This window comes from Ictalurus furcatus, chromosome 16 (genome assembly GCF_023375685.1).
Source record: "Ictalurus furcatus strain D&B chromosome 16, Billie_1.0, whole genome shotgun sequence".
Taxonomy (NCBI): domain Eukaryota; kingdom Metazoa; phylum Chordata; class Actinopteri; order Siluriformes; family Ictaluridae; genus Ictalurus; species Ictalurus furcatus.
The window spans coordinates 7,374,272-7,387,850 of record NC_071270.1 but is presented as its reverse complement, the minus strand read 5'-3'; the positions used below and the strand labels follow the sequence as shown (position 1 = coordinate 7,387,850).

Here is a 13,579-nt window from a genome sequence, read left to right as displayed (position 1 = left end):
ATCACACCTGAATACTGCAGCCGATTCATTTCTTCATACAGGAAGCGTCTTGAAGCTGTCGTTACAAACAACAGCTTCTCCACTAAGTATTAAATAAAATTCAGTTAGTATGTTCAATACTTTTCTCCTGTGTCATTCCGGTTTATTACACATAACTTAATTTATGGACTTCAATGTTGTGAATTCTTTATAAGTTATATGTGTGGAATTCTTGAGTCTGGTGAAAATTTCATGTGAATAGCCTCATTGGAAATATATTTACTAAAGAAAAAAAATGTTGATGCGTTCAATACTTATTTCCCCCACTGTGTACGTGTACATACACACACACACACACACACACACACACAATAAATCAATGCTTCCACTGTTCCTATTTTAGTAATGTTACAATCAGCTATGAAGCTCACAAAGAGACAGACATAACCCCTTATATACTGCATATATTAGATAGCACATTTCTTCATGCTTTATTCCTATATACTGTATTACCAATGATACAATGTGAAGAATTATTTCTACCCCCAAATTCCCATTTGATACACCAAATCAATGCTGTAGCACTTGAACAAAGAATGAGAATTCATTGTCTGTACTATGCGCCAGAGGTGACAGAGGCCCAGTGTGATCGAAGGCAAAGATCAGGATGTCATGTTCTGGATTTTATGTCCTGGACCTCTGTTGTGGCTGAACAGGTACTCCCCAGGAACTTTGCAGTAAATATCAGCAACACATTGCTTAATGGAAGATATGGTTAATTTGCAGTACTGTGCCAGCCATTGGACAGGCAGAGAACAGTCTGTCTGTTAGGATTTCATCTGGTCTAACTCTGTCAATTGGACTGATAGCAATAGGTTATATCGGGTAGAGAGCAGAGCATTTTTGGTGTGAAGTGGACATGCTGGGTGATTCAATGTTAGTTTGTAAGTCTGTAATTAGTTAGTAAGTCTGGAATTACTTACGACTCGTTTCAGGTGTTCAGAATCGGTTCTTTCTCTTGGGAGTCAATAACTCCATTTGTTGTGCACTTTTGATTTTTGAAACTTTGTAAACTTGTTACATTCACAAACCGCTATGTAACACACTATATGAAAGGTAATATTTTAAAAAGCATAATAGGTGCTCTTTAAGTCAGAATTTACCATTTTAGTCATGGCACAAACATCATGGGTTCATGGAGATTTCTGAGGATCACTAAAGAGGTCTGAGAGTTTGGACTTCACCAATCCACATTCAGACAGTTTGTGTACAAATGGAGGAAATTCATGACCAGAGGAGATCCAAGATGGTGGCACTGTAGCATGCAGTGGTGCATGTTACATGTACAAACGTTTTAAACAGATGTACACCAGAAGCACTGGTGTACATGTCTACCATCGCTAACATTAAGGAAACGCTAAGTGAACTCTACTGGGCTATCAGTAAATTACAGACGGTGCACCCCGACGGATTTTTCATTGTCGCTGTAGATTTTATCCATGCAAATCTGAAATCAATGCAACCCATGGTACAAACATTTTAGACCGTGTTTACATCAACATTCATGGTGCTTACAAGGTTGCACCCCGCCCCCACCTCTGCGGCTTGAACCACATCTCTGTTATGCTAATCCCAGCATAATGACCACTTCTGAAACGTGCTAAACCGGTTCTGAAACAGGTGATAACTTGGTCTGAGGGAGCCGTCTCAGCACTTCAGGACTGTTTTGAGCACACAGACTGGAATATGTTCAGAGACGCTGCTACTTACCAGACTTGGAGGAATACACAGCATCAATGACTGGCTACATCCACAAATGCATAGATGATGTAACTTTCTTCAAGACAGTCACCAGAAATGTAAACCAGAAACTGTGGATGACTGCCGACGTGTGCTCACTGTTGAAAACTTGAGACTCTGCCTTCAGGTCTGATGACAAGACAGCCTTCTGCACAGCAAGGCCACATCAGAGAGGCAAAGCGCAACTATGTAGAAAGAATCCAGTCTCTTCACAAACACCAAGGGTTCAAGGCATATGTGGAAAGGCATTTAGGCCAGCACAGACTACAAAGCTACAACACCTGTCTGTGATGATGACACCTCGCTCCCAGATGCCCTGAACAGTTTCTATGCACGGTTCAAAGCACAAAACAACATGCCAGCAAGGAAGACCCTATCTCACTGAACAGGCTGCAAAACTACTAGTCCAGGTTCTTGTCATATCAAAACTGGACTACTGCAACGCACTACACTCGGGCCTCCCAGCCAGCTCCATTAAACCCCTGCAAACGATTCAGAATGCAGCAGCACGCCTTGTCTTCCACCAGCCCAAAAGGACCCATGTTACACCCTTGTTCATCTCCCTCCACTGGCTTCCTGTAGCCGTATCAAATTCAAGGCTTTGATGCACACGTACAAGGTCTTGTCTGGAACAGCACCCCCTACCTCAACTCTCTCCTGAAGGCTTACGTTCCCTCACGCAATTTGCAATCGATTAATGACCGACGCTTAGTAGTGCCTACTCAGCGTGGCTCAAGGTCCCTTTCCAGAACCTTCACACTAACTGTCCCTCAGTGGTGGAATGAACTTCCAACCTCAATCTGGACCACAGAATCTGTCACTATCTTCAAAAAACAGCTAAAGACCCACCTCTTCCGTGAACACCTAACTAACCCCTAAAACTCCAACCCCATATTATTCTTTAAAAAAAAAAAAAAAAAACAACTTACTCTGGCTATTACAGCTGTACTATGTGCACTTTGCTTTTCTAGAACTCAATTAAAAGATCTTGTATGGTAGCACTACTTGTATTGTTCTCCGCTTGATATATCGCTTTGCTTGTATTTCCTCATTTGTAAGTCATTTTGGATAAAAGCATCTGCTAAATTAATAAATGTAAATGTAAGACCATCCCAACTTCCATTGAATAAGTACATCGTCTGTCTGCAGTAGACGTCAGGAAAATTCTGGGCCGAGTCAACCCACGTAAAGCTGCAGGTCCTGACAACATATCTGGCCGGGTGCTCAGGGGATGTTCTGACGTCTGACAACCATCATCATCCCTGTGCCGAAGAAATCTTCTTTGTCCAGTCTGAATAACTACCGGCCTGTTGCACTCACATCTGTACTAAAGAGATGATTGTCAACTTCAGGAGAACTCAAGTGGACCACTCGCCACTGCACGTCAATGGAACAACTGTGGAGAGAATCAAAAGCTCCAAGTTTCTTTGTGTGCACATGACTGAGGACCTCTCCTGGCCTCCACAACCCGCCTAGTTTAGAGCAGCATGTCCACTTCCTGCGGAGGCTGAAGTGAGCCAAACTTCCCCCTGCCATCCTCACCTCCTACTTCAGAGGGACGATCGAAAGCTTCCTGACCAGTTGTCTCACTGTGTGGTACGGGAATTGCACAGCCACAGATCACCACCATTAACACCTCCTTCAACAACCGCTCCATCCACAAAGCCACCAGTATTGCGAACATCCCCTCTCACCCTTTTCATGGACTATTCACCCTCCTGCCATCTGGCAGAAGGTACAGTAGCATCTGTGCCACCACCAGCAGACTCCGCAACAGTTTCTTCCCTGAGGCATCAGATTGCTCAACACCCGGCTGCTTCCCAACGCTCACCTGGGCTAGCCAAACACCTAACGCAGTAAGATTCAGTACTACAGCACACTGCACTTTACATAGCTGCATCAGTCACTTTAATACTATGGAACTCGTTTTTGCTGCCAGTATTGCTGCTATACTTGTGCTGAACAATAGCTTACAATTTACAGTCCAGGTTCAAGTCTAAGTGGCTTTATTGTCAATTCAAGCATATACTGCTGGTACAGTACACATGAAATGAAATAATGTTCCTCCAGGACCATGGTCCTACATGAAACAAGACACTAATCACATGAGAGGACACAGAACTAAATAATATCTACACATTTCTACATAAATTGCACGTTCAAATGTGTGCTAACAACACAGGACAGTACAGTGCTACTAAAACAGGACAGTAGGCACAGTAAGTGACCGTGTAACACTGACCAGTGCACAGTTTTAGCGTGGAAGTGTCCGATATAACAGGTAGTGCAAAAGATAAGTGCCAAAGAGTAACAATACAATTTAAAATTGGTGTAAATGTAAACATAATATGCTATGACATTTTATTCAGCAGATTAGCTTATACCAAATATGGACATAGCAGTTTGTAGCAGCAAAAATGCAGTAGAGTCAATGCACTAATGTGCAGATGTTTCAGTGGGAGTGGGATGGTGTTCAGTTCAGAGAGAGAGAGTGTGTGAGAGTGTAATCTCTGAGTATTGAGGAGTCTGATGGCTTGGGGGAAGAAGCTGTTACACAGTCTGGCCGTGAGGGCCTGACCGCTTTGGTACCTTTTTCCAGACAGCAGGAGGGTGAAGAGTTTGTATGAGGGGTGTGTGGGGTCATCCACAATGCTGGTGGCTTTGCGGATGCAGTGTGTGGTGTAAATGTCTACGATGGAGGGAAGACAGATCCCGATGATCTTCTCAGCCGTCTTCAATGTCTGCTGCAGGGTCTTGCGATCCGATACAGTGCAATTTCCAAACCAGGCAGTGATGCAGCTGCTCAAGATTCTCAATAGTTCCTCTGTAGAATGTTTTGAAGATGAGGGCTGGAAGATGGTCTTTTTTCAGCCTTTTCAGAAAGTAGAACTGCCGGGCTTTCTTGGCTATGCAGCTAGTGTTGCGTGGCCAGGTGAGGTTTTCCATCAGGTGAACTCCAAGGAATTTGTAACTCTTGATGATCTCCACAGAAGAGCTGTCAATGTTCAGCAGAGAGTGGTCGTTCTGTGCTACCCCGAAGTCAACAAACATATCTTTTGTTTTGTCCACATTCAGAGACAGATTGTTGGCTCTGCACCAGCTCGTTAGCCGCTGCACCTCTTCTCTGTATGCTGACTCGTCGTTCCTGCTGATTAAACCCACCACCGTGGGCGAACTTGATGATGTGATTGGAGATGTGCATTGCTGCACAGTCATCTATAAGCAGAGTGAACAGCAGCTGGTCCAGTGAGGGGGGCAGCAGGGTTTTGATGTGCCTCATGATGAACCTCTCAAAGCACTTCATGATGATGGATATGAATGCAACGGGATGGTAGTCATTGAGGCAGGACACTGAAGATTTCTTTGGCATGGGGACATTGGTGGTGGCCTTAAAAACAGGTTGGAACGACTGCGCTGCTCAGGGAGATGTTGAAGATGTCAGTGAGAGCATCTGCCAGCTGGTCTGTGCATCCTCTGAGCACTCTGCCAGGAATTTTGTCTGTTCCTCAGCCTTCTGTAGGTTGACTCTGTGTAGAGTTCTCCTCACATCAGCCGTGGTTACACTCCTTCAGGTCTTTGGGAGGAAGGGTGGTCTTCCTCGTGGCCATGACATTCTGACATACACAGAGTGTAGTGTTCAGCGCATCTGGAAGGGAGGCATCACTGTCACAGGCTGGTGATTATGTCCTGGAGTTGCTGATGGCCTGAATGCCCTGCCACATGTGCCGCGAGTAGACGCTGTCCGTGAAGTGACTGTGCATTTTCTGAGCGTGTTCATGCTTTCCCTCTCTGATGGCCCGGGACAGTTTGGCCCTCACTGTTCTTAGGGCTGCCTTGTCACCTGCCCTGAAGGCGGTGTCTCGGGTCCTCAGCAGTGCACACACCACAGTCATCCACAGCTTCTGGTAGGAGCGTGTAGTGATTGTGTTGGAGATGGTGATGTCATCAATGCACTTACTGATGTAGCTGGTCACTGATGCCGTGTATTCCTCCAAGTTGGCAGAGTTGCTGTTGGTTGCAGCCTGCCTGAACATGTCCCAGTCAGTGTGCTCAAGCAGTTCTGAAGTGCAGAGATTGCTCCTGTTGGCCAGGTTTTCACCTGCTTCAAAACCGGTTTGGAGCGTCTGAAGAGTGGTCTGTATGCTGGGATTAGCGTAACACAGATGTGGTCTGAGTAGCCGAGATTGGGGCGGGACTCTGCCTTGTACGTGCTGGAGATGTTTGTTTAAACAAGATCCAACGTGTTCACCCCTCTTGTTGCAAAGTCCACGTGCTGATGGAATTTACGGAGCACTGATTTGAGATTCACATGATTGAAATCTCCGGTGATGAGATGATACAGTCCATCAGGGTGTGTGTTCTGCAGTTTTCTAATAGCCCCATACAGTTCACAGAGTGCCTCCTTAGCATTATCGCTGGGGGGAATGTACGCTCTGATTATATGGACAGTGGTGAATTCCCATGGTAAATAAAATGGTCTTCATCTAACAGTCACAGACTCCACCAGTGATGAGCAGTAACTAGAAACTAGTACCGAGTTCTTCCACCATTCCGTGATGATGTAAACACACAAGCCACCACCGCGAGTCTTACCGCACAGAGCTGCATTTCTGTCGGCACGAAATGAGGCAAGCCTGTCTAGCTGAATGGCGCTATCCGGAACTCGTTCGCTGAGCCACGTCTCTGTGAAAACAAAGACACAGCAGTCTCTAAACTCACGCCAAGTTGCCTGCTGGAGTCGGATGTAGTCCAGCTTATTGTCCAGAGTGCAGATATTGTAGAGCAAGATGGACGGGAGAGCTGGCCGGCTAGGGTTTGTTTTTAGCCTAGCATGGACCCCCACCCTATTTCCGCGCTTATGCTTCATCAACCCCTCCCCCAGCCACTGGCTTCACGCAACGCAGAGGACTGGAGGCCTGGTCTCCACAGCAAGCCGAGATCGCGTAGCTTCTAGAGAAGATCATCATGCAGGTTGGTTGTTGCATGATTTCTCATTTTTCTCACTCTCACCACATTGAGAGTTCCCATGAGCATTTTCAGCTGAATTTGGGGAAATCACTTGAAGCATTCATTGTGTTGAACGATTTCAGTTCCATTTGTTTGATTTGTACATCGAAAACAGCTGAAGTCTGTAAATTTTGACAATAAACCTGATTTGCAGTGGGGTTGAATGATTTTAATTGCAACTGTATTTATGTATATATTTTCTACTGAATGTTCCAAATACATAGTTTTTTATACATGTACATCCAGTGCACAGCTGTTAGCCTGTTTTATATTGGCCTCTGCTAACTTGCGTTATTGCCACATGTAAACTTACCACTGAGAAACGTCCTGTTCTCGTCGTGCTTGCGATGGTGGTTCAGGTTGATCGTCTGAAGTATCACTATCAAACTCTGGCTCAAATTGATAAGGTAAAACCAACATTATTACTGAGCTGAAATTCAGATATGGTAGGTTGCATTTCCTTTCCGACATGTGCTGTAAGCGGTAGACCAATCACGACGGACTGGGACATCTGGCCAATCAGAGCAGAGTAGGCTCTCTGAAAGGAGGATTTTAGAGTGAACCGAACTTGGAACGATTAGTTTGTGACCCTGAGGGAAAAGAGGTGATGCTGCAATGTAAATTATAAGAAAATTTGTGTTTTTTGACCTTGGATGCATGTAAATCTATTGTATGATACCTCTAAAACAAAATTAGGCACGTTTAAAAAGCATAATAGATGCACTTTAATGTGCTCAGAAAATTAGTGCACTACAGTAACTGTGGCGACAGGGGCGTGGTTGAGCGTCAGCTGTGGACAGAGAGGTGGCGGGTCGAACCGGCAGGTAAAGCGTGATGATTCTCACCTGTGTTTTATTAGCTCAAGTTTACTTGTTTGTCTTTTTGTGCCTTCAGCAACATCCATATCCCGCGAGCGAGAGAGAGACAGCGTGTGAGTCTGCTCTGCAGAGCTTTCAAGATGTACACACATACACACACCAAAAAGCATGAACTTGAACCTGACCCCTCTGTTGAGTTTTGAAAGTGTGCTGAAATGCATGGTTTGAAAAAACGTGAGCTCAGATTCTGCCTGTCTCTCGAGTCTTCCTCCACATCCTGACACAACAGGGTTCTGCAGTGGTGCCAAAACCCAGGATTTGAGGTAGACTCCGCCGCTGCCATGGAAGCCTCCATGTCACATTGGCAGTCCAAGATGTCGAATAAGAGGTCAGGCGAAAAGATAGAGGTGATGCACTTCAAATATACCACCTCAGTCTCCTGATACCATGGAGAGAGGCGTTCCTGTGGCTCTGAACCACCATTGGGACTGGAGGTAAATCAAAAAAGTGCGGCCCAATTCACCCCGGTCCCCTGTGGAGTCCACCTCTCACTGTCCCAAAGAGCACAAGTTGCCAGGTTGCAGGAGGAATTTTCCAACGTGTTTTTGCCTCTACCTGGTCACACAGTCCTCATAGAACACCACATTGACACTCCTCCATGCATGGTGGTACGCAGCTTCCCATACCGGTTGCCTGAACAAAAATAAAATAGTGATTTGAGATGAACTCAGGGCTATGCTCGAAATGGGAGTAATCCTATGTTGAAATCCTATATTCTATATTCTATGTCGGAATAATATGCCTGCATAATGCATATGACGCTGCTTACTTAGATGACATAATCATATAGAGTAATGATTGGCAGCGGCATCTACAACATCTGAGGGCTGTCCTGAGATCCTTGACATGGGCAGGACTCACAGCAAACCCAAAGAAGTGTGCAATTTGGCGGGTGTACGGTATCTGGGCTTCCACATGGGCCATGGGTAGGTGCATCCCCAAATTGATAAGATAGCAGTGATTGTGGTCTGCCCAAGACCAAAAAGGGGGTGAGGCAGTTCCTGGAGCTGGCTGGCTACTCTCAAAGTTTTGTACATAATTTTTTGGATGTCGCCAGCCCGTTGACTGACCTTACTAAAAAGGGGATGCCAGATCCAGTCCAGTGGACGAAGCCGATCAAGCGGGCTTTCTGCCATGTAAAAGCCGTTTTGTGTGGGTTCCCACAGTTACGTTTGACTTTTCTCTCCCTTTTGTTCTGCAGACCGATGCATCAGACAGAGGGCTGGGGGCAGTTTTGTCCCAGGTGGTGGAGGGGGAGGATCGCCCCATGCTGTACATCAGCCGGAAGCTTTCGGTGAGGGAGACAAAGTACAGCACGATTGAGAGAGTGTATGGCCATCAAGTGGGCAGTCCTCACCCTCCAATACTACCTGCTGAGATGCCCTTTTACCCTGTGTTCCGATCATGCACTGCACCAGTGGCTCCACCACATGAAGGATGCCAACACATGGATCACTCGTTGGTTTCCTGGCTTAGTCGGGTAGTGGGGGTATGTCGCAGCTGGGGTGTGGTGGAGCATCAGCTGTGAACAAAGAGGAGGCAGGTTGAACTGGGAGGTAACACGTGTGATTTTCACATGTCTTATTATCCCAAGTTTACTTATGTGTTGTGCCTTTAACACTGTGTGTCTTCAGTGACTTCCATAATCCGCGAGAGAGAGACAGCATGCGAGACCGCTTGGCAGAGCTTGCAGACATATACACATACACACTCCAAGAACGTGACTGAGAGAAAGCCACAAGTTTTTTTTTGTTTTCTGTTAAGTTTTGAAAGTATACTGAAAAGCGAAGCCTGAATAAACATAAGCCAAGAGTTCAGTTAAGATTCTACCTGTTTCTCAAGGCTTCCACTGCACCTTCTCACACCGGGGTTCTACAGTAACCAATCAGCCAATTAGAACCTATTAATGAACTTGTACCTGAGTCAGTTAAATCCATCATATCTAACGTTAGATCAATAGCTAAATTTAGCTAAACAAGATCGCAAGTGATTATATTAATTAATTAACTAGGCCAAAAATGGTGTTTTCTGTGTAACCAAATTGTGTTGTAAGTTTGGATCTGTCCTCTAGAGCCCTAAGCATATACCATTCTGTATTATCTCCTCACTCCAGGTTCTGATTTGTTGGCAGTGCTTTCAAAAACAGGGTGTGTAATTGAGCTTTTACTAATGTGTGCACCCGACCTAGGAAAGTAGAGGTGAGAATATTCCAGTCGTGTGTCATGCAAACAGATACCCATATCTGGTTTCTGGTTTTCTGAGGGGAAACTGGTAACTGAGGCAAGCAGATGCGAAAAATATGAGGACCGAGACACTGAACCCTGTGTGTGTGGTCTGCTGACTGCATATACACTATTCATGCTGCGATCTGGTTTCTTAATCCTAGGATTACTGCTCCCACACTTCTCGTAAGGTTTGTATTATATAGGCTGTTTGAAAGTAGGCAAACCCAGTTTGATGAAGTTTTAGGAGCTAGAAGAGTTCATATAGACACTCTGGTGTGATGCAGAGAACAATTTGCAGATGATTGTTGGAGTCAGTAACATAAAACATTTCTGTTTAGCCACTAGATTTATGAGTTACACAAATACAGGAAGAGCCAGTGTTGCCCACTGTTTGTTATTCCACTCTAGTATGACAGGTTTTGAGTTGAGCCACCTTGAAGAAATGGCTCCAGGTGAGATTTGCGAGCAAAGGGTGCCTGGATTTGTTAATTGGCTTGAAAAAGGTGGTGAAGTGTTAAAAATAACCATGAATTATATCCACTCTGCCATGGACATGTACAATAATATTAAAACTGTTCTCCTTGCAATGTTAAGATAATGGCTTTGGTTAGTGAGTAGTATGAAGTCTCTTTCATAAACATGGATGTACCTTGGTTTGAGGTTCTAAACACAAACCATTTTTTTATGTTTATGTATTTTTGATTTTGAACAAACACACATTTTAAATATTTAGATTTATTTGCATATAGTATTTTGGTTGTATATTATTGTATCTGGCTTGGGTACTGAACTCCCTGTATTTGATACTTGACTGAATGATATTTTTAATCATATTGAAGTATATTCTTTAATTTGTACACGAATTTACACCATTTAGTATGTTTTCAAATTATATAAACTAATGTGGACAAAAATCAGTTATTTGGCTGAGTTAGTATCTAAGTTTTTACCAGTCAAACATTTGGACACACTAGATTGACTACACAGGCAGGTCCTTTTAACTTAAAAGCAGATAAAAGGTCTAGAGTTGATTTTAAGTATGTCATTTGCTTTTGGAATCTGTTGCTGTTAACTCTCAATATGAAATCCAAAGTGCTGTCACTGCCAGTGAAGCAAGCCATCATTAGGCTAAAAAATCAAAACAAACCCATCAGAGAGATATCAAAAACATTAGGTGTGGTCAAATCAACTAATTGGTAAATTCCTAAAAGGAAAGAATGCACTGGTGAGCTCAGGAACATCAAAACAACTGTGGTAGATGACAGGTGGTTTCCCTGGAGATTTGCCTGGTGAAGAAAAACCCCTTCCCAACAATTGGCAAGATCAACAACGCCTTCCAAGAGTTAGGCTTATCTGTGACAAAGTCAACAATCGAGACTTCACCAGAGTAAATACAGAGAGTTTACCACAGGATGAAAACCACTGGTAAGCTTCAAAATCTGGAGAACCAGATTAGTTTGCCAAAACATCTTTTTTTAAAAAAATAGTCATTCAGTTCTGGAACAACATCCTATGTACAGATGAGACACAGATAAAATTCTTCCTGAATGATGGGAAAATACGAGTATGGAGAAGGGAAGGAACTGCTCATGAGCTGAAGCATACCACCTCATCTTATTGCATAGACATGTATGGCTGCCAATGTAACTGTTTCTCTTGTATTTATTGATGATATGACTGCTGACAAAAGCAGCAGGATGAATTCTGAAGTTTATAGGCCTATAACATCTGCTCAGATTCACTCAAATGCTTCAAACCTTATTGGACAGTGCTTTACACCTCATATGGATAATGACCCAAAGCATACTTTGAAAGCAACCCAAGACTTTTTAAGGCAAAAATTTGGAATGTTCTGCAGTGGACAATTCAATCACCTGACCAATCCAACTGAGCTGCATTTCACGTGCTGAAAGCAAAACGCCTTAACAACAAGCAGGAACTGAAGATGGCTGCAGTAAAGGCCTGGCAGAGCATCACCAGGGGGGGAAAAACAGCATCTGGTGATGTGTTTGGACCTCATTCACTGCAAAGGATTTGCAACAAAGTATTAAAAATGACAATTTCATTTATTATTTTAGTTTGTCCAATTGCTTTTGGACCCTTAAAACAGGGAGAAACCACATATGCTGGAATTCCTACACTATTACCCCGATTTGGATGTAATACCCTCAAATTAAAGCTGATACACCCTTGTTAAAATGGCAGTTTTTGTGATGTAAAAAAAAATGAAACCAAGATAAATAATGTCAGAACCATGTCTACCTTTTATTGTGAAATTTTAATCTATACATTAAAATAAAAACAATAAAAATCATGGGGCGGGGTTTACAATAACCTAATAAGTGTGCACACCCCTAAACTAATACTTACATTTACACATTCATTTAGCAGACGCTTTTATCCAAAGCGACTTACAAATGAGAAAATACAAGCACCTTTAGATTTTATCACAGCATTCAATCATTTTTGGTTAGGGTCAATCAGCACATCTTGACTTAGCAATGTTTTGAGATTCTTCCTTGCATTGTAACTCTGTCAGATTAGCTGGGCATCTCCTGTGCACAGCCCTCTTCAGGTCACCACACACAGATCTTTTGATTGGATTTAGATCTAGGCGAGGCTATTCCAAAATAATAATCTTGTTTTGGTGAAGCCATTCGTTTGTTGATTTGGAGGTTTTCTTTGGGTCATTGCTATGCTGAAAGGTGAAATTCCTCTTCATCTTAAGTGTTTTAGCAGAAGACATAAGGTTTTGTGACACCATTGACTGGTATTTGGAGCTATTTATTATTCCCTCCACCTTGATTAAAGCCCCAGTTCCAGCTAAAGAAAAGCAGCCCTAAAACATGATATACTTCATATTTGTATACTTCACCATGGGGATGGTGTTCTTTTGGTGATGTGCTGTGTTTTGTTTTTGGTTTTTTTTTGTGCCAAACATATCTTTTGATATTATTGCCAAAAGGTTCAACTTTGGTCTCATCAGATAATTAGACATTATTCCACATGGTTTTGTGAGATTGGATGTATTTTTTATTTTATTTTTTTGGTTAAAAAAGGCTTCAGACTTGCCACCCTACTCCATAGCCCAGACATATGAAGAATTTGGGAGAGTGTTGTCACATGTAGGGAGCAACCAGTACTTGTAGAAATTGCTGCAGTTCTTTTAATGTTGCTGTAGACCTCTTGGCAGCCTCTGTGACCAGTTTTCTCCTGCTCTTCTCATCAAATTTGTTCACAAATCCTGTTCTTAGTAGTGTCACTGTTGTGCCATATTTTTTCCACTTGTTGATTATTGTATTCACAGTGTTCCATGGTATATCCAATGCCTTGGAATGTTTTTTTGTAACCCTCTCCTGATTGATATTTTTCAACAATGAGATCCTGTACCTGCTTTGTAAGCTCTGTGGCCCATGGCTTTTCTAGTTGGATGTTACCAAGATGTCAGGAAAAGCCTATAAAAACAGCTATTCTTTATTTGGGGTTAATCAGTCACTTTAATTGGTGGCAGGTGTATACTAATTTGTGTATAACATGAGTTGAATGTGTTTGGTTGATTCAGAACACTGCCACATTCCCAATTATAAAAGGGTGTGCATAATTATGCAACCAGTTTATTGTATAAAAAAATTAATAAATTTCCCTCAAATATGATTCTTATTGTTTTTCATATTAATTTGTAGGTTAAAA

General features: G+C 43.0%; 1 protein-coding gene across 4 annotated transcripts in view; it reads left to right on the top strand.

Moving 5' to 3' along the window:
- The window catches only part of LOC128620129 (metal transporter CNNM4), a 40,121-nt gene that overhangs the window by 11,673 nt on the left and 14,869 nt on the right, over positions 1 to 13,579 (top strand). For 2 of the 4 annotated variants that reach the window (XM_053644816.1, XM_053644818.1), the window contains exon 5: positions 8,866 to 8,958. The exons of the other annotated variants lie outside the window; for them this stretch is intronic. In XM_053644816.1, the coding sequence (XP_053500791.1) occupies positions 8,866 to 8,958 (93 nt within the window). The remainder of the gene's footprint in view (positions 1 to 8,865; positions 8,959 to 13,579) is intronic. 4 annotated transcript variants of the gene reach the window in all.